Source organism: Heterocephalus glaber, unplaced genomic scaffold (genome assembly GCF_053883595.1).
Source record: "Heterocephalus glaber isolate CG9 unplaced genomic scaffold, H.glaber_assembly_v1.0 deba00001442, whole genome shotgun sequence".
Lineage (NCBI taxonomy): Eukaryota > Metazoa > Chordata > Mammalia > Rodentia > Bathyergidae > Heterocephalus > Heterocephalus glaber.
Genome location: NW_028258296.1, coordinates 56,964,547 through 56,987,032, shown reverse-complemented (window position 1 = coordinate 56,987,032; position 22,486 = coordinate 56,964,547). Strand labels below are relative to the sequence as shown.

The 22,486-nt window shown below is 37.8% G+C and overlaps 1 protein-coding gene across 5 annotated transcripts in view; it reads left to right on the top strand.

Annotated features, from left to right (window-relative positions):
* Golph3l (golgi phosphoprotein 3 like) overlaps positions 1-22,486 on the top strand; it is a 35,411-nt gene that overhangs the window by 6,903 nt on the left and 6,022 nt on the right. For 3 of the 5 annotated variants that reach the window (XM_021265879.2, XM_004853988.4, XM_087213386.1), the window contains 2 exons: positions 13,156-13,287; positions 14,745-14,859. In XM_021265879.2, the coding sequence (XP_021121538.1) occupies positions 13,156-13,287; positions 14,745-14,859 (247 nt within the window). The remainder of the gene's footprint in view (positions 1-13,155; positions 13,288-14,744; positions 14,860-22,486) is intronic. The other 2 variants (XM_021265880.2, XM_087213387.1) reach the window with 1 other exon arrangement.

Genomic DNA, 22,486 nt, shown 5'->3' with positions numbered 1-22,486 from the left:
ATATCCCTGTTTTGCCAGTTTTTAAACTTTGTATTATTGGCCTAATACCATTATATATTGTACTGGTCAGTTTGGTGTAGATGAGACTCATTATATGACTATACCATTATTCATAAACTATATAGGTAATGAACAGTCGGGAGTCCATTATGAACACTACCTGTTAAGAATATCTTTTTATTTTTATTTATTTATTTATTTATTTGGTACCGGGGATCAAACTCAGAACCTTGCGCTTGCAAGGCAGGTGCCTGAACCACTGAGCTAAATCCCTGGCCCTAAAACTTTTAATGACAAATTATGTTAATGCTATGCTTTTTCAAGCTGTTGATGGCCATCTATCAGGCACTGTGTAAGGTTCTCTGTAGTTCATTATAATTTATTAGCAATGGGAGATTAGAAGTAAAAGCTTTGTGGGCAGTGGTAGCTCTCACTTTTAATCTCAGCACTTTTTTTTTGGTAGTGGGGTTTGAACTCGGGACCTTGTGCTTGAGAAGCAGGCAGCGGAACCACTGAGCTAAATCCCCAGCCCAAATCTCAGCACTCTTGAGGCTGAGACAAGAGGAGTTTAAGGCCAGCCTGGGTTACATAGTGAGTTTAAGGCCCTAGCAAGACTCTGTCTCAAACCAAAAAAAAAAAGAAATGTTTTGAAAACTGGTAAAATTGCAGTGAACTAAACAGTTTTAAAAAATCACAGTAAATCAGTACTATATCCAGCTTTTCAATTAGCTATACCTGAAAAAAACTGCTCCTATTAGAAGTGACTCAATCCTAAAACATTTTATTAAAAGTAAAAGATTAAAAGTCTGCCAAACCAGGTATGGTAGCACATGCCAATAATCTCAGCACTCCGGAGGCTGAGACAGGAGGATTGCTTTGAGTTTGAGCTCAGCCTGGGCTACATAGTGAGTTCAAGAACAGCCTGAATTACATAGGGAGACCCTGTCTCAAAATACAAAACAAAACAGTCTGCCAAGCTGGGCATGGTGGCACACACCTGTAATTCCAGGGAGGCTGAGGCAGGAAGATTGCTTGAGTTTGAGGCCAGCCTGAACTACATAATTAGACCTTGTCTCAAAAAACTAAAAAATCTAATTTAGGTTTTGCCTTTTAGTTTCCTGATTGTACAAAGTGAACAATAAATCTTGTTAGTAGTTATTGACTGTTGTTGAATTAGGCAAGAGTATCAGGACTTGTCAGGATTTTTATTTTCGTTAAGAAAACAAAAAGGCTGTTTGGTACCAGGGATTGAACTAAGGTCCCTCCGCCTGCAAGGCAGGCGGTGGAACCACTGAGCTAAATCCCCAGCCCAAAAAGGCTGTTTGTTTTATTCTTTATTACATCCAGCCATTTAACTCAAAGAATTACTTACTGTTAACATAAAAGGAAATAAGCTGGGAGAACAAAGTCCTCTTTTAACAGTAAGGAAATAAAGTTTAAGACTCAGGATCTTGTGCTTGCAAGGCAGGCAGATTTTGTGTGTGTGTGGGGGGGGAATATGATTATATTAGTTTCCTGTGGCTAAATACTGTAGGCTTGGTGACTTAAAAAGCAGAAATTAATTTTCTTGCATTTCTGGGGGCTACATCAAGGTTGACAGGTTTGATATCCTCTAAGGCCCATCTCTTTGCCTTGCAGACTTTTTGGCTTATGTCCCTGCTTCCTTGGAGTTTTTGTGTGTCCAAACTTCATTTTATAAGGACACCAGTCAAGTTAGGTTAGGGCCCGCTTTAACATTAGCCTCATTTTATCTTACCTTTTTAGCAGCCCTCTCTCCAAATACACTCACATTTTGAGGATACTAGGTATTACAGCTTCAAGAAATGAAATTTGAGGGCTGGGGATTTAGCTCAGTGGTTCCACCACCTCCCTTGCAAGCTCAAGGTCCAAGTTCGATCTCTGGTACCAAAAAAAAAAACCCCAAATAAAATTTGAAGAAACATAATTCAGCCCATAACAATGACTTAGAAAGTTCTGGAGATAATTGCATATTAATTTACTTATGTCCACCTGGAGCACAGTTTACCCTCAGAAAGCATCATTAAAATTGTATAATGGGGGACCGGGAATTTAGGTCAGTGGTTCTGCCACGTGCTTCACAAGCACAAGGTCCTGAGTTCAATCCCCAGTACCAAAAAAAAAACAATTGTATAATGGAGAGCTGGGTGTAGTGCCAGCCATCTAGACTAGTGCCAGCTATTCAGGAGGCTGAAATAGCAGGAGCCTGTGAGCCCAGGAGTTTGAGGCCAGCCTGGACAACATAGTGAGAGCCTGTCTCCAAAAAACAAACTTTTGTATAAAGATGTGATTTACTGCAGTTTCCTCTCTAAAGTGCATTGAGAAAAATAAATATAGACGTAATTAAGATGTTCATCCCTTAAGGAATATAAGGATCTTACATGGGAGAAAAGATGTGTATATAATAGCCATACTGTAAATTAAATACATAATATAAGTACTGTGAGAAAGGTTTTTAAAAAGTGCCACTGAAGAGGAAGAAATTCCTTGATGACTATTCTTTGTTTTCTCTCTTTGCCCTTACCTGTATTCATAGTTGCCCAAAAGGTTTAAGGTGAGAATGGCAAATAGAAAAAAAAATAACTGAATCAAAGGATTAGAAGTTACAGAGGTTTTAATTGGTGGGCAGTATTTCTTGTTTACTAGACTTGAAAATGATCACTCGAATTAGCTCTTACAAATTGAACAACGATGGCCTGACCTTAGTGTCAAACAGAAACACTGGAAAATTTGTTTTCTGGAAAACAGCCTAACCTAGTATTCTTTTTTTTTTTGTACTGGGGATTGAACTCAGGACCTTGTGCTTTCGAGGCAGGCGGCAGAACCACTGAGCTAAATCCCCAGCCCCTAATGTAATATTCTTAGTAGTGTTTGCCTTCTGTGTTTCAATGGCCACACACATAGATTTTTTTTTTTTGGTACTGGGGATCAAACCCGGGTCCTTGCACTTGCACAGCAGGTGGCGAAACCACTGAGCTAAATCCCTGGCCCTAGATTTTTTTAAAGTAAATAAAACTGGGGCCAGGAATTTAGCTCAGTGGCGCTGTGCCTGCCTTGCAAACACAAGGTCCTGAATTCAATCCTCGGTACCAAAAAAAAAAAAAAAAATTTCAGGGTATGTAAAGCCAGGCTTTTGTGTGTACATAAAATATTAATATCTTCTCCCCTATATACCAATACTTTTTGTGTGTAATTTTCTTTTTTCCCCAAGCAGTCAGCTTTAGGATCTTTAATTTTCAGAGTTGCTTTAAGGTGTGTCCTTAAGGAAGTTTGAATAAGGAAGGGCACTTTGAATACTTGACTAAGAGGAAACTCAGCATAAAATGTTAACTGAATTTATTGAACTCTCATTTCCCAACCTTTTACAAGAACAAAATGACATTATTTAATAATTTAAATTTAAATATGTATAATATTTGACTTAAAATTTTCTTTTAAGAATTCATTCAGCAACTTAGGAGGCTGAGGCAGGAGGATCACTGCAAGTTCAGTGCCAGCATGCACTACAAAGCCAGACCTTGTCTCAAAAAAAACCAACAGAAAAACCCAAATAAATAAATAAGAAATCATTCAACAGAAATACATATATAAATGAATATAGGGCCGGGGATTTAGCTCAGTGGTTTCGCCGCCTGTTGCGCAAGCACAAGGACCAGAGTTCGATCCCCAGAACCAAAAAATAAAATAAAATAAAAATAAAATAAATAAATATTTCTTTATACAATTTTTTGTAATAGCAAAAAACTATCAGCAACCTAAATATATGTAAGTAGTGGCTTGGGTAGATTATTATTAGCCCATCTAAGGTCTGGGGATGTAGCTCAGTGGCACCATGCCTGCCTCGAAAGCACAAGGTCCTGAGTTCAATCCCTGGTACCAAAAGAAAAAAAAAAAAAGCACGTCTAAAATATGGTGCAATTTTATATACTAATGTGGAAACATATCCAAAATATGGGCAAGTGAAAGAAGTTACCACTCACTATGATCTCATTTCTATAAGTAACATTAACAAATATATAATAATAGAATATGTGTATAAAAATTTAGGGAAAAAAAACACTAAGATATTAGTAATGGTCATCTGGAAGCACTAAGATTCCAGGACACTTTCACTTTCTAAATAATCCATTTCTATAATGTGATCTTTTTTTCATTTTTACAATTACATTTTTATAAGAAGGACAAAACAAAATCTACTATCCAAAGATTTCATTTTACCAATCCTCTAGGATTCTCCTTTGGTTGTGAGAGAGTATGTGTGATTCGGTCTGTTCTTAGTAATTTCTACACTTGATCTTAGCCAAAAGGCCCAGAAGCGATGTTCTTAGTAATTTCTAAAAGTTTCTTTTTTTCCTTATATATACTTATTATCTTTTGGTAATGAAATTTAATGATTGAATGATGACATTTGTTATGTGTGAGCTAGATCTTCCTGCTCAGTTATACAAAAGCGTTGGCTCTTTTAACACTGAATTATGGGTGGTTTGAGAACTCACCAAGCTAGCTAGATATGTTTAGACAGAACACAGAAAACATCTGTAGAAATGTCAATATCCCATGCTATTCTACACCTGGATTTTTATCATGACTCTATTCTGTTACCTTAAAGGACAATATTGTAGTCTCTTGGTCATCTGTAGCCATAGTATATGGAAAACATGTACTATCATCTCTTTCTCAGTGATTATCTTTTTCTGAATCTAGTCTTTCTTGTAGTTGTATAGGTCTTTGCTTTAATAATTACTTTTAAAGGGCCAGGGATTTAGCTCATTGGTGCCGCTGCCTGCCTCACAAGCCTAAGATCACAAGTTCAGTCCCCGGTACCAAAAGAAAAAAATTACTTTTAAAGTTCTACATGTGTGCTTTTATATTTTCCTATTATTACATAAAAAGAAATTTTAAAAACTCAATTGAGAGCTGGGAGTGGTAGCTCACACCTGTAACTTTAGTACTTGGGAGGCTGAGGCAGGAGGATCATTGAGAGTTTGGAACTAGCCTGGGCTAGTCTCAAAAAATCAAAACAGAAAACCAAGTAAATAAATAAATGTTTTAAAAAATAAACTCCATTGAAGAGTAATTTCCTCCAGTTGTTTTAATACTGGCTGAAATGTTTGCACACCTGTTGAGATATTTAGTCTCCAGGATTAATACATAAATTATGCCTAAATAGTGTGTCCTGAAGTAAGTTATAGTTTAACCTTAATTGGACAGCTAAATTATATAAACTCAAATATTGAACTCAAAAAAAAGTCTGTCCCCTTCTTAAGAGTCACAGTTATGACTCTTGAAGACAGGGTGAGGTGGTGCACGCCTATAATCCCAGCACTTGGGAGGCTTCGGCAGAAGGAGGCCTGGGCTACACAGTAAATTCAAGGCCAACCAGGACTATGTAGTAAGACTGTGTCTCAGATAAAACCAGTTATGACTCTTAGAGTAGCTGTAAGGCAGACAAAGGAGGAAACAACCTTAAAGATTAGTCCTTTGGGAAATTTAGAGCAGGTTTTGATTTTGGTTTTTTGAAACAGGATCTCACTATGTAGTTCAGGCTGGCCTTGAACTCGTTATGTAGGCCAGGCTGGCCCCAAACTCAGGGTGATCCTCTTGCCTCAGCCTCTGAGTGCTAGAATTACAGATGTGTACCAACACGCCCACTGGGAGAGTTTAAATGGATGTTTATAGCTCAAGTGAGCTTTGCCATGTTATCAAACATTTACTATCAATCATACATTTATACATTCAAGAAATATTTATTGAGCAGATAATAGTGTCAGTCATAAGAGATATTCTCTCCTTAAGCAATATGTAGTCTAGTGAGAATAATTGATTGCAATGTGATACAATAGGTATTCTGACAGAAGTATATATAGGCACAACCACGTGAGGAATGTACCCCAGAGGGCAAGGTGGAGAGGGAAACATGTTAGAGAAGGTTGTAAGAAGATGTGACTCTTGTACACAATTCTTGAGTGCAAGGAAGAGTTGGGGAAGACGAGTATTAATTCTTCTACCCAGCACTACCAGTATGTGCAAAGGCCACGGGGCCAAAACGATCCATTAAGGGCACCTAAAATACTTCAGGATAACCAGACCACGATGTTCTAGTGAAAAGAGGCCAGGGAGGAGACCAGTAAGCTGCTGTTCGGTTTGAATACTATACTAAGCCGTTTAGACTCAATTCTGAAGGTTATGAAGAGCATTTGAAAGATACTTAAGCATAGGGAAAGGGAGTTACATAATTATACCTGAAGTTAAAAACCTTCTTGGCTAGGGCCGGGGATCTAGCTCAGTGGTTCTGCCCCCTGCCTCGCAAGCGCAAGGTCCCAAGTTTGATCTCTGGTACCAAAACAGCAACAACAACAACAAAAAACTCATCTTGGCTATTGGGGACTTAGTAGAATTGGAAGACCAAAATAAAAAAAAGAGATGGGAATATACCTCAGTGCAAAAGCCCTGTGTCCCAACCCAGTACATACATACATACAGTCTTTTTAAAAAGATTGTTCTGGAGCCATAACCAAATAAAAAATCAGTTTTGCGATTCAGGAATTGGGTGGTCAGAAATAAACTGGAGTTGAGGTAAAGTGGGGAAACTAGGTTTAATTGTGGTCCCAGTTGTGTGGCACTCGCAAGCCTCCCCATATTGGCTCTCAGCAGAAAAATACGCAGAGATCTACCTCTCTATTGGAAGATACACAGTTATGATTGAAAAATAATGGTGAATGTTTAAAATTTTTTAAAATTTATTACAATAAGGGCTGGGCATTTAGCTCAGTGACACCATGCCTGCCTAACAAGTGCAAGGTCCTGAGTGTGATTCCTGGTACCAAAAAAAAAAATTTATTACACTAAAAGACACATTGTCATTAATCCCCCTCACTTCAGACACACTCCATTGTTCCTTCCGCTTTCTAATGTGGTTCTGGAAGTCCTCTTTTATGAGTGTCTTTAATTGTGCTGTCTGTCATGGGTTCCTCAGTGTCCTGAATTTATTCAAATCATTTACTTTCCATAGTATTTTGACTGGGGAAGAGCCAGAAGTCACAAGGTGCCAGATCCAGTGAGTAAGGTGGATGAGGATTACACTATAATGTTTTTATCAGCCTCCCTTTTGTTGGATGGCATTTGGCAGTAGCTTTCACTATATTTTTTTATCACACCTTGTAAAGACACTCACAAAGACTTCTGCCTGCTTTAGAAAGTGCCAAGAGCCAGGTGTAGTGCTACACACCTGTAATTCCAACATTTGATCAAGGCCAAGGCAGGAGGATTGCTGCAAGTTTGAGTCCAGGATGGCTTAATAATGAATTCAAGGCCAGCATGAAGTACATAATGAGACTCTGTCTCAAAACACCAAAAAAGGGAGGAAGGGACAGGGACAAGAAAAAAAAAGTGAAAATAGAAGGAAAAAATAGAAACAAAGCTTTTGTACATAGGGAGGGGAGGGGACTTGAGGGGGAGAATGAAATAAGGTAAAATAAAATTTATTTTTAAAAAGTGCCAAGGGCCGGGGATTTAGCTCAGTGGTGCCACCACCTGCCTCTCAAGCACAAGGTCCTGAGTTCGATCACCGGTACCAAAAAGAATCACAAAGTGAAAACCAATAAGAAATAACCACAAATAATTGAGCAAATATGAAAAATAACTAAGTAGAACTTTTACAAATGAAGAATTGTTGAAATCAAAATTGCAGGGTTAAAAAAAATTGTAGAATTAGACACACATGAAGAGACAATTGCTAAACTGGAACCAGATAAGACGTAACTCTTCAGCCTGCCAGGTGTGGTGATCTGCGCTTGCAGTCCTTGCTACTCAGGAGGGTGAGATCTCTTTTTTATGATCCACTTATGTAATATTTTCTTAAGCAAAACATTTATTGGTGCATTTTATACATACATAATGATAACACTCATCATAGGGAATTTGATAAATCATGGTGCTTCTTTTTTTCCCATTCCCCTCCCCTCCCTTTGACCCCTCTTCCCCTCCTTATTTACAAAAGCTGTTTCCATTTTTTCTTTCTATTTGGTTATTTTTCTTTTCCCTTCTTTTCTTTCCCACTTCCCCCTCACTTGTTCCTCTTCTCATACGAACATTTTCTTCCTGTTTCCCAATATCTAATAAACATTTTAGTCCTTATTTCATTTTCAATTTCTCAGAGAAATAATGTAGTATTTAAACATGTGTGTCAGATTTATCTGACTTGAGTATGGTCTCAAGTTGCATCCATTTAGCTAGAAATGTATCAAGCTTATCCTTCTTTATAGCAGAGTAGTATTCTGTTATATTTAAAAAACCCCACATCTTTATCCATTCATGAGTTGATGGGCATTTGGGCTGTTTCCAAGATTTAGCTATTACACACTGTGCCACTATGAACATAGGTGTGCATATATTGCTGTGATGTGATGCTTTTAATTCTTTCGGAAAGATGCTAAGAAGGGAAATAGCTAGGTCAGATGAAACCTCTAATTTTAGTTTTCTGAGAAATATCCACACTGATTTCCACAGTGGTTGCACCAGTCTACACTCCCACCAACAGTGGAGAGGGGTTCCTTTTCCCCCCCAGCCCCTCCAGCATTTGTTATTTGGTTGATTTCTTGATAGTAGCCATTCTTTCTGGAGTGAGATGGAATCTGAGTTGTTTTAATTTGCATCTCTCCAATGACCACTGATGTTGAACATTTTTTCACATATATATTTGCCATTTCTACTTCTTCATCTGAGAAGTGTCTGTTCATTTTAGATGCCCATTTTTGAAGTGGGTCTTTAAATTTAGGGGGTCTGATTTTTTTGAGTTCTTTATATATTCTAGATATTAATCCTTTGTCTGAGGAACAGCTGGGAAAATATTTTTCCCCACACTATGGGTTGTCTCTTCACTGTGCTGGTAGTTTCTTTTGCTGTGGAGAAGCTTTTTAATAAGATGAGATTACAGTTGTTGATTCTTTGTGATATTTCCTGTGCAATCAGGGTTTTGTTCATAAAGTCTTTGCCTACACCAATGTCTTCAAGAGTTCTACCTATTCTGTCTTCCAGCAGATAAAATGTTTCTGTTTTAGTATTTAGATCTTTGATCCATTTCAATTTTAGTTTAGTGCATGATGAGAGATAATGGGTCTAGGCTTTTTTTGTTTTGGATTTTATTTTGGTACCAGGTATTGAACACAGGACCTTGCACGGCACCACTGAGCTAAATCTGCGGTCTGTAATGGGTCTAGTTTTAATTTTTGGCATATGGAAAGCCAGTTTTTCCAGCACCATTTATTAAAGAGGCTATCTTTCTTCCAGTGAAGGTGTTTGGTTACTTTGTCAAAGATAAGATAACTGAGTGTGTTTGGAGTTGTTTTTACATCTTCTAATCTGTTCCATTGATCTTTGAGTCTGTTGTTTGTTAGTACCATGCTGTTTTTATCACAGTAGCTTTATAGTATAATTCCAAGTCAGGGATTGTGATGCCTCCTACCTTGCTTTTGCTATTCCAGGTCTCTTCTGGTTCCAAATGAATTTTAGGATTGTTTTCTCTAATTTTGTGAGATATGCTATTGGTATTTTGATTGGGATTGCATTAAATCTGTAAAACAATTTTGGAAGTATGGCCATTTTCACTATATTGGTTCTTCCTACCCAAGAACAAGGGGTGTGTTTCCATTTTTTGATATCCTCTTTGAGCTCCTTTTTCAGAGTACTATAGTTTTCCGTGTAAAGGTCTTTTACTTCGTTTGTTAGATTGATTCCTAAGTATTTCATCTTTTTTGAATGCTATTGTGAAAGATGTTGTTTCCCTATTTTCTCTCAGTGAGTTTGTTATTTGTGTACAGGGATGCTATTGATTTTTTTTTTTAAGACATGGTCCTGCTATATAGTACAGGCTAGCCTTGAACTGACTAGCCCAGGCTGGTCTTGAACTCACAGTGATCCTCCTGCCTCTGCCTCCCTAGTGCTGGGCTTACAGACATGCACCACCATGCATGGCCTGCTATTGATTTTTGAGTGTTGACTTTGTATCCAGCTACAATGCTGAATTTAGTTATTAAATCCAGAAGTATTTTGGTGAAGTTTTTGGGGTCTTCTTTGTAAAGTATGTCATCTGCAAATAATGTTAATTTGACTTCTTCCTTTCCTATCCTTATTGCTTTTATTTCTTTCTCTTGTCTAATTGCTCTTGCTAATGTTTCCAGAACTATATTGAATAAGAGTGGTGAGAGTCAGGGCCAGGGATTTAGCTCAGTGGTTCCATCGCTTGCCTTACAAGCACAAGGACCCAAGTTCGATCCCTGGTACCAACAAAAAAAACAAAACGAAGAGTGGTGACAGTGGACATCCTTGTCTTGTTCTTGATTTTTAGAGTGAAAGCTTTCAGTTTTTGTCCATGTAGTATGATGTTGGCTGTTGGTTTGTCATAGATGGCTTTTATCAGATTGAGATAAAGACCATCTATACCACTTTGCTGTAGCATTTTTATCTTGAATGGGTGTTGGAAGGAGGCTAAGATCTCTTGAACCAAGGAGTTAAAAGGCCAGCCTGGGCAACGTGGTGAGACCCTGCCACAGAAGAAAAAACTAAAATAAATAACTCTCTATAAAGCAGTATAGAGAATAATTAAACAGAAAATATGAGAGAGATTAAGAGACCAGAGTGTTAAGAAAGACTGAAGTCCTGGGAAAAATAAAGAAAATGCAGGGAAACCACAATTGTTGGAGATGAGAGCTGTGGATTTTTGAGAACTAAGTAATTAGCCCATACAATCAGGAATCACAACATACACCAAACAGGATAAATAAATTCACACATGTGTAGTCAGACTGCAAAACACCAAGAGAGAAGGTCTTAAAGGACCAGGGAGAAATGAAACATCTTGCACAAAGAACCCATAGTCCACAAGAATAATAGATTTCTCACTGTGCATATGGAAGATAGAAAAGGAGGCATAGTATCTTCAGTGTAATAAGAGAAAACTATCAAACTTGAATTTTATGTCCAAAAAACTATCCTTCAAGTATGATGGTGGAAGCTGGGCATGGTGGCACATGCCTGTAATCCCAGCACTCAGGAGCTGAGGCAGGAGGATCCCTGTGAGTCTTAGCCAGCCAGGGCTACATAGTCGGTTCAAGGCCAGCCTGAACTACTTAGTGTGACCCTGTCTCAAAAAAAAGAATGATGGTGAAATAAAGATATTTCAGGTCAAATAAAATTTCCCTCCAGCAGACTTTGACTTAGGCAAATTCTGCATTAGGAAGAAAGAAAATGGTACAAGAAAGGAGGTCTGAGATACAAGAAGGAATGGTGAGCAAAGAAACTGGTGAGCATTTGAGCAAATCTAAACAAGTGGTACCTGTACAACATACTAATGGTGATCATTAACATTTAATTTGTGAAGCTAATAAAATATATTGAGTAACCAGGAAAGTGGTAAAAATATTGATTTTTAAAATTTAGACTTTGTTAATTTTAAATTAATGGTCATACATGTTAAAATTCCAAGGTATCACTTCTAAAAGAAATGAATGCCTAAGTTCCAAGCAACTAAGGAGAGAAAATGGAATTTTTAAAAAATTAAACATTTTGCCACTATTTTGTTTTGTGACCTCTATTCTTTTTTTTTTTCTTATCTTTAACATGTGGTTAGTAGTATCTTTCTTATGGAGTTATGAAAATAAAACCAGACAATGCATATTAAAAAGAAGCATATTTTAAAAATCTACTACCTAATAAATGTTTTTTAAAAGACATTACTGGTATTAATAGATTATTTAGTTTAGCTCTTTACTGATATTGTAAAGCCATGCTAGAACCTACCTGTTAATATCTCTCACCCAGCTTCAGCAATGTGAGAAAAAGCTACAGCCAAATACAGCTAATGAATGCTGAGCAATTCTGATAACTCTGATAGGTCTTCCTTGTATTAATCATAACTCCTGAAAACACTATTTGCCTTTTATTTAAAAGTTCAAAACATCAAGGCTTTCACATCCTACCCTCAACCAACATGATCTCATGATTTTTCTTTAAAACTTTTGAGGTAGAGCTCTGTAAACATTTGAGATCTCCTTCCTTGATACTTGAGCTTAGAATGCTATTTCAAAGAACAGGTAGAATTGGAATGATTTCCTCCATCTGGAAAATCCTTCCTCTCTGGCATATTCTACCTTTTCTTCAAACCCTAGCTCAAGTCCCATAAACTTGTAATAGCTGTTTATGCCTATTTTCTTCTACTGCTTTTTCAATTAAACTTTTATTTGAGGGCCTGGGATTTAGCTCAGTGGTGCCTCCGCGTGCCTCGCAAGCACAAGGTCCTGAGTTCAATCCCTCGTACCAAAAAACCCACTTTTTTATGAGCTTTATATTGTCACAGAATTTTCGTCAAACTTAAATGGTTTTTTCAGCTAGAGTTTCAGCTTCTTAAGACAATAGCCTTTTCTTACATTTTTGTATATTCCCTGTAGCTCCTAGGGAAGAGAAACAGGATTTAAGTGTCAGCTTTTTTCAGGCACTATGCTAAATGTTTTTTTGCATTTTTTTTTCATCTTCACAGCAAACTTATGAAAATAGGTATTAGTATCCTCATTTTACAGATGAGGACATTTCATTTCAGAAAGGTTAAGTAACATGCCCAAGGCACTTAATTAGTCAGTGGGTTTCTACAGTTCCTCCCAACAAAACAGCTTGTGAGGCTAGGGATGTAGCTTAGTGGTACAGTGCTTGCCTAGCATAAACAAGGCCCTAGGTTCAGTAGCCAGCACTGAAAGGGGAAAATAAAAAAGAGCAAAAAAACCTAATGGTTCATATTTTTTTCCTACTTGACATATTTGTATCCCACTCTGAAGTTTAGAGTGTTGTAGAAACAGATTAAAAAAAAAATTCTCCTCAAAAGTTAAAATTTGGCATGCCAATTATCAACTCATAGTGAAGTCATAGAAATTCACTAAAGAGCTTGAAAATAGTATTTTTGGAGGAGGAAGTTAGGTTAAGGAGATTAAAGAAACATTTTATTCTGTTACTCTGCTTTGAGCTCCTGTGTGATGTGAAACAAATCACACACACACACACACACAAAAATTGCACCTTATTCTTAAAATGCTGGCCAGAAGTCATACCCCTTTCAGAACATTCTTTTTGTTCTCTTTTCCCCTTTCCTAGGGTTACACATCTTTCTGGAATGACTGCATATCATCTGGCCTGCGAGGAGGCATCCTAATAGAACTGGCCATGCGGGGTCGAATCTATCTGGAACCCCCCACCCTTCGTAAGAAGCGCCTGCTAGACAGAAAGGTACAGCATCTCTGCAAACATCCTCTTAACTTCTGGCAAGGCACGCACATATCAACAATACATTTTAGAATAAGATCTGAATAGTGATAGAAGATAAATATCACTGATTCAGTTGTCCTATTTCTCTAAATAAGTTTACCCTATAACAAAGGAAGAAACTTAAATATCCTTAGAAAAGTCATAAGAATAATGGTATTGTCTTTTTTTAATGCAGAAAAATTGCATTTAGGATGCTGTTGATTTCTTCCTCTATATCTTTAGCAATACCTTTATGAAATAGAGTATATAGGTAGAAAGAATCATCTGAATCAACTTGCTTAACCCAGGTTATTCTCTGATAACTATTCAACATCTCTTCTTACATTTACTACAAGTCCTCTCCACTATATGAACTATATTCCTCTATCCATTTTCTTACTAACCTTTTTCACTCAGAACTTCTGTTATTTAAGTACTCTCTACAACTATAATTTTTTGATATCACCAGCTTCTTTTCAGTCTTTGTTTTTCTCTTTTAACCTATAGGTGGCTTTTTTCTTTCTTTCTTTCTTTCTTTTTTTTTTTTTGTATCAGGGATCGAACTCAGGTCCTTGCGTTGCGCAGCAGGCGGAGAAACCACTGAGCTAAATCCCCAGCCCCCTATAGATGGCTTTTGACAACTGCTACCTGCCTGAAACTTTCCATTCTTGGTCTTTTTCATCATATATACTTTTGCTTCTAACTATACCCTATTTCCTTTACTTCTCCTTTCCTTAAAATGCCTCAGTTTTTTATCCTTTTGTGTGATTTTTCTGTCTTTTTTGGAAATATCATTTACCTTTACAGCTATATCTATCACCTATCTGAGATTAACTCCAGAGCTGGTAGTGGTGGTGCATGCTTGTAATCCCAGCACTTGGGAGGCTGAAGCAGGAGGATTGCCATGAGTTTGAGGCCACCCTGGGCTGCATAGTGACTTCAAGGCCAGTCTAAACTACACAGCAAGACCCTGTCTCAAAAAAAAAAAAGAGAAAGAGATTAACTCCAAAATTTCTAGGCATGTCTTTTTTCTCAGCCTCCAGGAATATGTTTAACTGTTGGCTAAACATTTCAACTGGGCTATCCTGTACTAATTAAAACCAAATTTACCAACTTTTCTCATAATTGGCTTCCTTTCCTGACATTCCTGCCTTCACTAATGGGTTCACTGGTGGTTGTTCAGATTCAGAGTCAATCATTGAGTTTTTCCTCCATTATTATTTATGTCCAATTTGTTCCAGGCCCCATATCAAGTGTTATTTTTGTCTTCCTACTATTACCTCGTGCCACATTTTAAACTTGTTCAGGATAGAGCAATACATATATTATGCTTCTTTATATTTCTCCAAACTTATAGCCAGTAATGTATATATTATATATTTAAAGATTTTAATTTGAATGAAGTGAATAAATCAGGATCCTTTATTCTTTTCCCAAAGGTACTGCTGAAGTCAGATAGCCCAACAGGTGATGTGTTACTGGATGAAACTCTCAAACACATCAAAGCCACTGAACCCACAGAAACTGTCCAAACATGGATAGAACTCCTCACTGGTAAGATGACTCAAAATCGTTCACAAATTCCACACTTTTGTTATCTTTATTCTACCGTTAAGGTTGAGAAAAGAAGTATAAAAATTCAACATGCTGGGTAAGATATTGTTAATATGGCAAGTTTTCCAAAGCTTCACCTTATCTTCTGCCACACTACCCTGGAAGCTCTTTAATAATGTTCTTCACAAAACACTTCAGTATCTTCATTGAGATGACAGTCAGAGTATCGACATTGACACAATCCACTAATCTTGGAACTTCCCACTTTCAATTGGACTCTTTTTATTGCCAGTATTTCTTTGTATGGATGTGCCACAGCTGCTTTTCCCTTCATCAGCTGATGGACATTTGAGTTATTTCCACTTTTTGGTTATTGTGAATAATGCTACTATGAATATTCATTGACAAATTTTTATGTGGTCATGTTTTCATTTCTTTTGAGTGTAACTAGGAGCGGATTATGGTGAATTAATGGTTATTTTAATAATAAAATGTATGTGATAATTATTTTAGCCATTTATAAACGTATAATTCAATACCATTAAATATATTCACAATGTTATATAACTGTCACCTTTAGCTGTACTCAGAGCTCTCTCATCATCACCAACAAAATCATTACCCATTAACAGTACAGTGATAACTCAGTACTCATCATTAATTGATTCCAGGAGGCACAATGAGTACCAAAAACAACCAGTACCAAAAAAATTGTTTTGAAAAAAATTCCGAGTCACGAGACAGTCAACACTGACAATTTCAAAACTTGAGTATCAAATAGCAAACAAACAAGTACCAGGACAAAATTTTCATATCAAAATGTGTCAGAGTACCAGATTTTATGAATTTCTAGGCATTTGAATACCAAGGTATGACGATACAGTAATTCCTTTCCTTCTCCCCTACCCTAGTCCCTGGCAACCTCTATTCTACTTTCTATCTCTATGAATTTACTTATTCTAGATACCTGTATAAGTAGAATCATACAATACTTGTCCTTACTATGGCTGGGTGATATCACTACACATTGTTTTTCAAAGTTCATTTATCACAGCATATGTCTAAATTTTTTTCTTTTTAATAGCTGAATAGAATATCTTTGTATGTATGTATCACTTTTGTTTATCCATTCATCTATTGATGGACACATGTTGCTTTCACTTTTTGGTTGTTGTGAAAAATGCTGCTATGATTGTGGGTATACAAATACCTATTCTAGTCCCTGCTTCTAGTTCTTTTGGATATATTCCAAGCAGTGGAATTTCTGGGTCATATGGTAGTTCTGTGTTTAACCTCTTGAGAAACCACCAAACTCTTTTCCACAGAGGCTGTACCATTTTAGATTTCCACCCAAAATCCATCAAGGTTCTAATTTCTCCATATCCTAGTCAACACTTTCTCTTTTCTGGTTAGTTTTGTTTTGCTTTTGTTTTTAAATTTTATCCATCCTACTAAGAGTGAAGTGGTATTTCATTATGGTTTCTTTGGTTTTATTTTGTTTTGTTCTCGGGGACGGGGTCCCACTGTGTAGGTCAGGCTGGCCTTGAACTCACTATGTAGCCCTGGCTGGCCTCAAACTCCCAGCGATCCTCCTGCCTCAGCCTCTGGAGCGCTGGGATTACATATGTACACCACCACACCCAGCTGCTTTTTCCTTTTTGTTGTTGCTGTTGTTGTTGAGTTTTAGAAGTTCTTTATATATTCTAGATATTAATCCCTTATCAGATATATAATTTCTAAGTATATCTGTCCATTCTGTAGATTTTTAATTTTCTTTTTTTTGTTGCCTGCACTTTTGCTATCATATTTCCCCGGTGTTTTTTGTAAGAGTTTTTATATTTTAGTTAAGTGTAGACCATTGATTTTTTTTTTTGTCTCTAGTGCTGGGGCCTGAACCCAGTGCCTTATACATGCTTAAGCAGCACTATTGAGCTACATCCCCAACCACATGGATCCATTTTCAGTTAATTTTTTCACATGGTGTAAGTTAAACCGCCATCACCATTCCTCTGCATGAAGATATCAGCTGGGTGCTAATTTCCTGGCACCTTTTGTTGAAAAGACTACTTTTCCTCATTGAATGTCTTGGCACCTTCGGCAAAAGTCATCTGACCAACCTGGGTGTGATGGTACTCATCTATAGTCCCAGCTACTCAGCAGGCTGAGACAAGAGGATCACTTGAGTCCAGGAATTCACGTCTAACCTGGACAATAGAGAAAGAACCCAGCTTTAAAAAATCAATTGGCTATATATGAGGGTTTATTTCTGGACTCTTGTATTCTATTGCATTGGTCTATATATCTATCCACATGCCAGCATCGTATTTTTTTTTTCAGTACTGGGAACTGAACTTAGGGACACTGTATTCCTACATCCCCCAGTCTTCTTTATTTTTTATTTTGAAACAGAATCCCGATGCTGAGATTACAGGTGTACACCTCTGTGTCCTGCTTCATACTGTTGTGATTATTACAGTTTTGGGGGAAAGGTTCTTTTAAAGGTTTTTAGTAGAACATGTTTGCAATACATAATGTTCACATTCATTTTAGGGAGTAGGTGCACGTACTTAACATCTCTTAGGGCCAGGATTTAGCCACTAATGGTGCCATGCCTGCCTGGCAAGCCCAAGGTCCTGAGTTTGATCAGAGTACCAGAAAAAAAAGAACATAATTCTTTGTATTCCTCTTTTCTCTCTTTCCCCCTATCTGTGGATCCCCTTCCCATTTACAAAAGGTGATATCTAAGCTCGTTTGTCTAGAAGAGATGAACAAAAATGTTCTACAATAGTAGATGGGACGAGTTAAGCTAATAAAGAATTTGTCCCTCCCCAGGTGAAACCTTTCTTCGGGGCTCTCAAAGAACCAGGATGTCTTCAGCTGATGTAACCTTGCCCATAAGCGTCATAGAATCACGGGATTATTGAGGCCTCAGACTGCCCTAATCATAATTTAATCATGAAATGAATTTTTCCCAAGAAATATATAGAATGGCTCCCGACACACTTAACATTATGATCTCAAGGTATATCCATTTTCCTACAAATGACTTATCCTTCCTTATGACAGATTAGTACTCCATAGTACTCAAATCTGCTTTTGGACCCCATATGGTATTTTTATTTCAGTTATTATATGTTTCAGCTCCAGAATTTCTTTTTGATTCCTTTTTCTTGGTACCAGGGATCAAACTCAGGACCTTGCACTTTTGAGGCAGGCACAGCACGACTGAACTAAATCCCCAGGCCTGTTTTTCTATTTCTTTATATTCTCATATATTTTTTCTATATTTTCTTCTAGTTTCTTGAACATCTTTAAGATAGTTATTTTTAAGTCTCTAATAAATCCAACATCTGGACTTCCTCAGATATTCTATTTATCTTGTCCCTTTGAATGGGCCACACATTGCCTTTTTCTTTGTATGCCTTGGATTTTGTTATCATTGAAAACAAGGCACGTGAGATTTTTGTTTGTTTGTTTTTTGCAGTACCGGGGATCAAACTCAGGACCTTGCGCTTTTGAGGCAGGGGCTGTACCACTTAGCTAAATCCCCATTTTTTTTGTTTTTTGTTTTTGGTGGTTTTCTGGTTTTTGTTTTTGTTTGGTTTGTTATTGCTGGTTTTGGACTGGAGATTGAACCCAAGGAGTACTGAACTACATTCCCAGCCCTTAGTGTGTGTGTGTGTGTGCGTGTGCGTGTGTGTGTGTGTGTGTGTGCATGTGTTAAGCAAGTATTCTACATTATATCCCAGTCCTTTTTATTTTTTATTCTGAGATAAGGCCTCACAAAGTTACCCAAATGGGCCTCCAAATTGGAATCCCCTTCCCTCAGCCTCTTCAGTAGCTGGGATTAAAGATGTGCACCACCACACCTGGCTCATTTTTAAAATTCTATGTAGTTTGACATTAATATAGCCACACCAGCTCTTATGGTTGCTGTTTGCATATTTTTAAACTTCCTCTTAGTTTCATCCTGTTGATATCTTTTAATCTAAAGCGTATTTCCTATAGATAGCATGTGATTATATCTTGTTTTATCATTCAGTCTGATAGTCTCACCATTTTGCTTGGATTAGTTAATTCATTTGTACTTTATTTTATTATTGAGATGGTTAAATTTACTTGTACCACCCTGCCCCCATGTCTGTCTCTGTTCTTCTGTTTGTCCTTTGCTGGCTTCCTTTGTATTAAGTGGATATATTCTAGTATAGGTATACCTCAGTCAGATTGTGGATTTTGTTCCAACCACCACAGTGAATGGAATATCATAGTATCGTAGTAAAACAAGTCAAAATATTTGGTTTCTCAAATGAAAGTTATGTGGCCAGAAGTGGTGGTGCATCCCTATGATCCCAGAACTCTGGAAGGCTGAGGCAAGAGGATCACAGGTTCAAGCCCAGCCTGGGTAACTTAGTGATTTAGTAAGACCTGTCTCAAAATAAAAATATAGGGCTGGGGATTTAGCTCAGTGGTTCCGCCGCCTGCCTCGCAAGCGCAAGGTCCTGAGTTGGATCCCCGGTACCAAAAAAAAAAAAAGAGTACATAATATTTATTGATGTCTAAGATTGGTGATTTTTTTTTTAAATGAAAGAGGTTTAAGGGCCGGGGATTTAGCTCAGTGGTTCCAGCGCCTACCTCAAAGGCACAAGGTCCGGAGTTCGAGCCCCAGGACCAAAAAAAAAAAATCTAAATGAAAGAGGTTTATTTAGCTCACAATTGATTCTTTTACCAGCTCAAATGTATTATTTTTAAAATTTTTTATTGGTATATTTTAGGTATACAATATAACATTCATTATTGGAAATTTGTACTTTACATAATATATCTTGGTTCTTATTTTTTCCCCATTCCCCTGCCCTCCTTTCAACCCTTCCACCTCTCCGAGCTATTTACAAAGACTTTGTTTCCATTTTTTCCTTTTCTCATATTAATTCCATCTCTTCTTTCCTTACCCCAGTCCCTCCCACTTCCCCTTCCCCTTTGGACCTTTTCTTCCTATTTCACAATATCTATTATGCCTTTTAATCCTTATTTATACTTTTCCGTTTCTCACACCAGAGAAACTATTTGGTATTTACACATGTCTCACTGAAAGTGGAACTGGAAAAACAGCCCCCTTCACAATAGCATCCAAAAAATGAAATACCTAGGAATCAACCTAACGAAAGAAATCAAAGACCTGTACTCTGAAAACTATAGCACTCTGAAAAAAGAGATTGAAGATGATATCAGAAAATGGAAAGATATCCCTTGCTCCTGGGTAGGAAGAACCAATATAGTGAAAATGGCCATACTTCTAAAACTGCTGTATAAATTCAATGCAATCCCAATTGAAATTCCAACAGCATACTTAACAGACCTTGAGAAAACAATCAAATCTATTATTGAATCCCTTAGAATTTTTCATTTCACTTGTACTTTCCAAACTGCAGGAAATTTTGTTTTGTTTTGTTTTTTGCGGTACTGAGGATCGAACTCAGGACCTTTCACTTACGAGGCAGGTTTGGTGCCACTGAGCTAAATCCCCAGCCCTTGTTTTATTTTTTGAGACAAAGTCTCACTATGTAGTTCAGGCTGGCCCCCAACTTGTGGTGATCCTCCTGCCTCACCCTCCCGAGTGCTGGGATTACAAGCATGCATCACATACACAGCCAAACTGCAAGATTTTTATATGGTGATTCTTTACCCTTCTTACTCCTTCTTTGTATGTTTCATATTTTTATCAAAAATTGAGCATTTTAGATAATATGTAACTGGATACTAGTCTTTCTCCTTACGCAGGGGTTGATATTCTTACTGCTTGATAGCTGAAGTATGTGTGTAAAGCCTATAATGTGCAGCTTCTACCATCACTGCTCAGATTTCTTCACCTTTTTATCTTTTAGCCTGACTCTCTGGATGCTGCCACTGGGTTAGCATAAGGCACTTATTAGTCAAAAGTTGTGCTTAATGGGCTGGGTGAGGTGATGCACACCTGTGGTCCCATCACTTGGTAGGCTGAGGCAGGAGGATCACCATGAGTTCAAGGCCAGCCTGGGCTATATAGCGAGAACATGTCTCAAAAAAAAAAAATGTTGTGCTTAAACTCCTTTAAACGATTAGATTTTTTTGCCCTTTAGTATTGGATATATGTGATATGTGATTTTGATGGAGCTATCAAAATTCAGACAGTTTATCTTTTTCCTTTTTTTTATTAGTACATGTTTGCAATACATAATGCTTACATTCCTTTTGTGGAGCTGGTACATGTACATAACATCTTTTTTTTTTTTTTTTGAGACAGGGTCTCACTACATAGTTCAGGCTGGCTTCAAACTCACAGTGATCCTCCTGCCTCAGCCTCCCAAGTGCAGGAATTGTACGTACACCATTTCTGGGCTTCAGCACATTTTAATTCTTTTTTTGTTCCCCTTTTCTTTCCTCCCATCACCTGTTCCCATTCCCATTTGAGAAAGGTCTATCTCCCTTTCATGTTTTTAAGCTGGGGTCTTGCTATATTGTCCTATCTGGCTTTGAACCCCTGGTCTAAAGTGATCTTCCTGCCTCAGTCTCCCAAGTAGCTGTAACTATAAGCATGTGCCACCATGCCCAGTGAAGGAGCTTATATTTTTACCTCATATTCAGCAAGAAATTCCTTCTATGATCTTGAACCAGACTGCCAAGGGTGCATATGATTTTATTTTTGAACCCTGGCATCCTACGAATTTACCCTAGAGTAGCTTATCACTGTATTCAGTGATTGGCCAGAGGCTGTGCTTAAGCCCGTAGAGTCAGTGAAGCTTCCACCCTTTGGTTAATGGATCTGTGTGTGGCCTGGGGAATACTTTCAAGTGGAGCCCTGCATCCTGCTTTATTGCTCCCAAGTGGTTGCAGCCTACTGCAAGCACACGACATTCCCAACCCCCGAGACTGACTGTAATCCCGGGAAGGTTTATCTGGCTTTGTGTCTCTCTGGTTCTTCCTCTTGAACTTCAGGAAGTTTTGCCATTTCACTCTCTGCTGCCAGTATCGTGGAGCTACCAACCCCTTCCTAACTTCACCACCAAGATCTCCATGGTTTTTAACAACACTGTTAGGCATAGAACTCTCTACACTTTGTTCCAGATAGTCTTCTCAGTCAGAACAGAAGTCTTCATCCTTCAGGCCTGCCTTCCCCCTGAGTAGAACATCTGTCCTGCACTGGAACTAGAGGTGGGGACAGTGGTCCACTTCTAGAGTGATATCACACTGCTCCATGGGCAGGTGCTAGGGGTGTGAGGGTGGAGCCCCTGATCTTCCTGGCTAGCCCCAGTCAATGTGGAAATCATCAAGCAAGCTGGAGTGAGGCAATTGGAGCTCCAGTATTGTCAGCCTACTACACTTGGGATAGAACTTCTGCTCTATTAGTAGAAGAGAACCTAAATCCTCTTAGCTTCACCAACCCAAATAGAAAATCTGGAGTATGGAAAAGAAATCATCCAGAAGAGACTGATGTTCTGGAGAGTTGTTTGTTTGGTTTTTTTTTCAGTACTGGAAATCAAACTCAGAACTTTGTGCTAGCTAGGCAGGCAAAGTGCCATTGAGCTATATCCAGCTCCTGAAGAGAACTAAAAAATACAAGGATGTCTCAGGCATGGTGGTGCATGCCTGT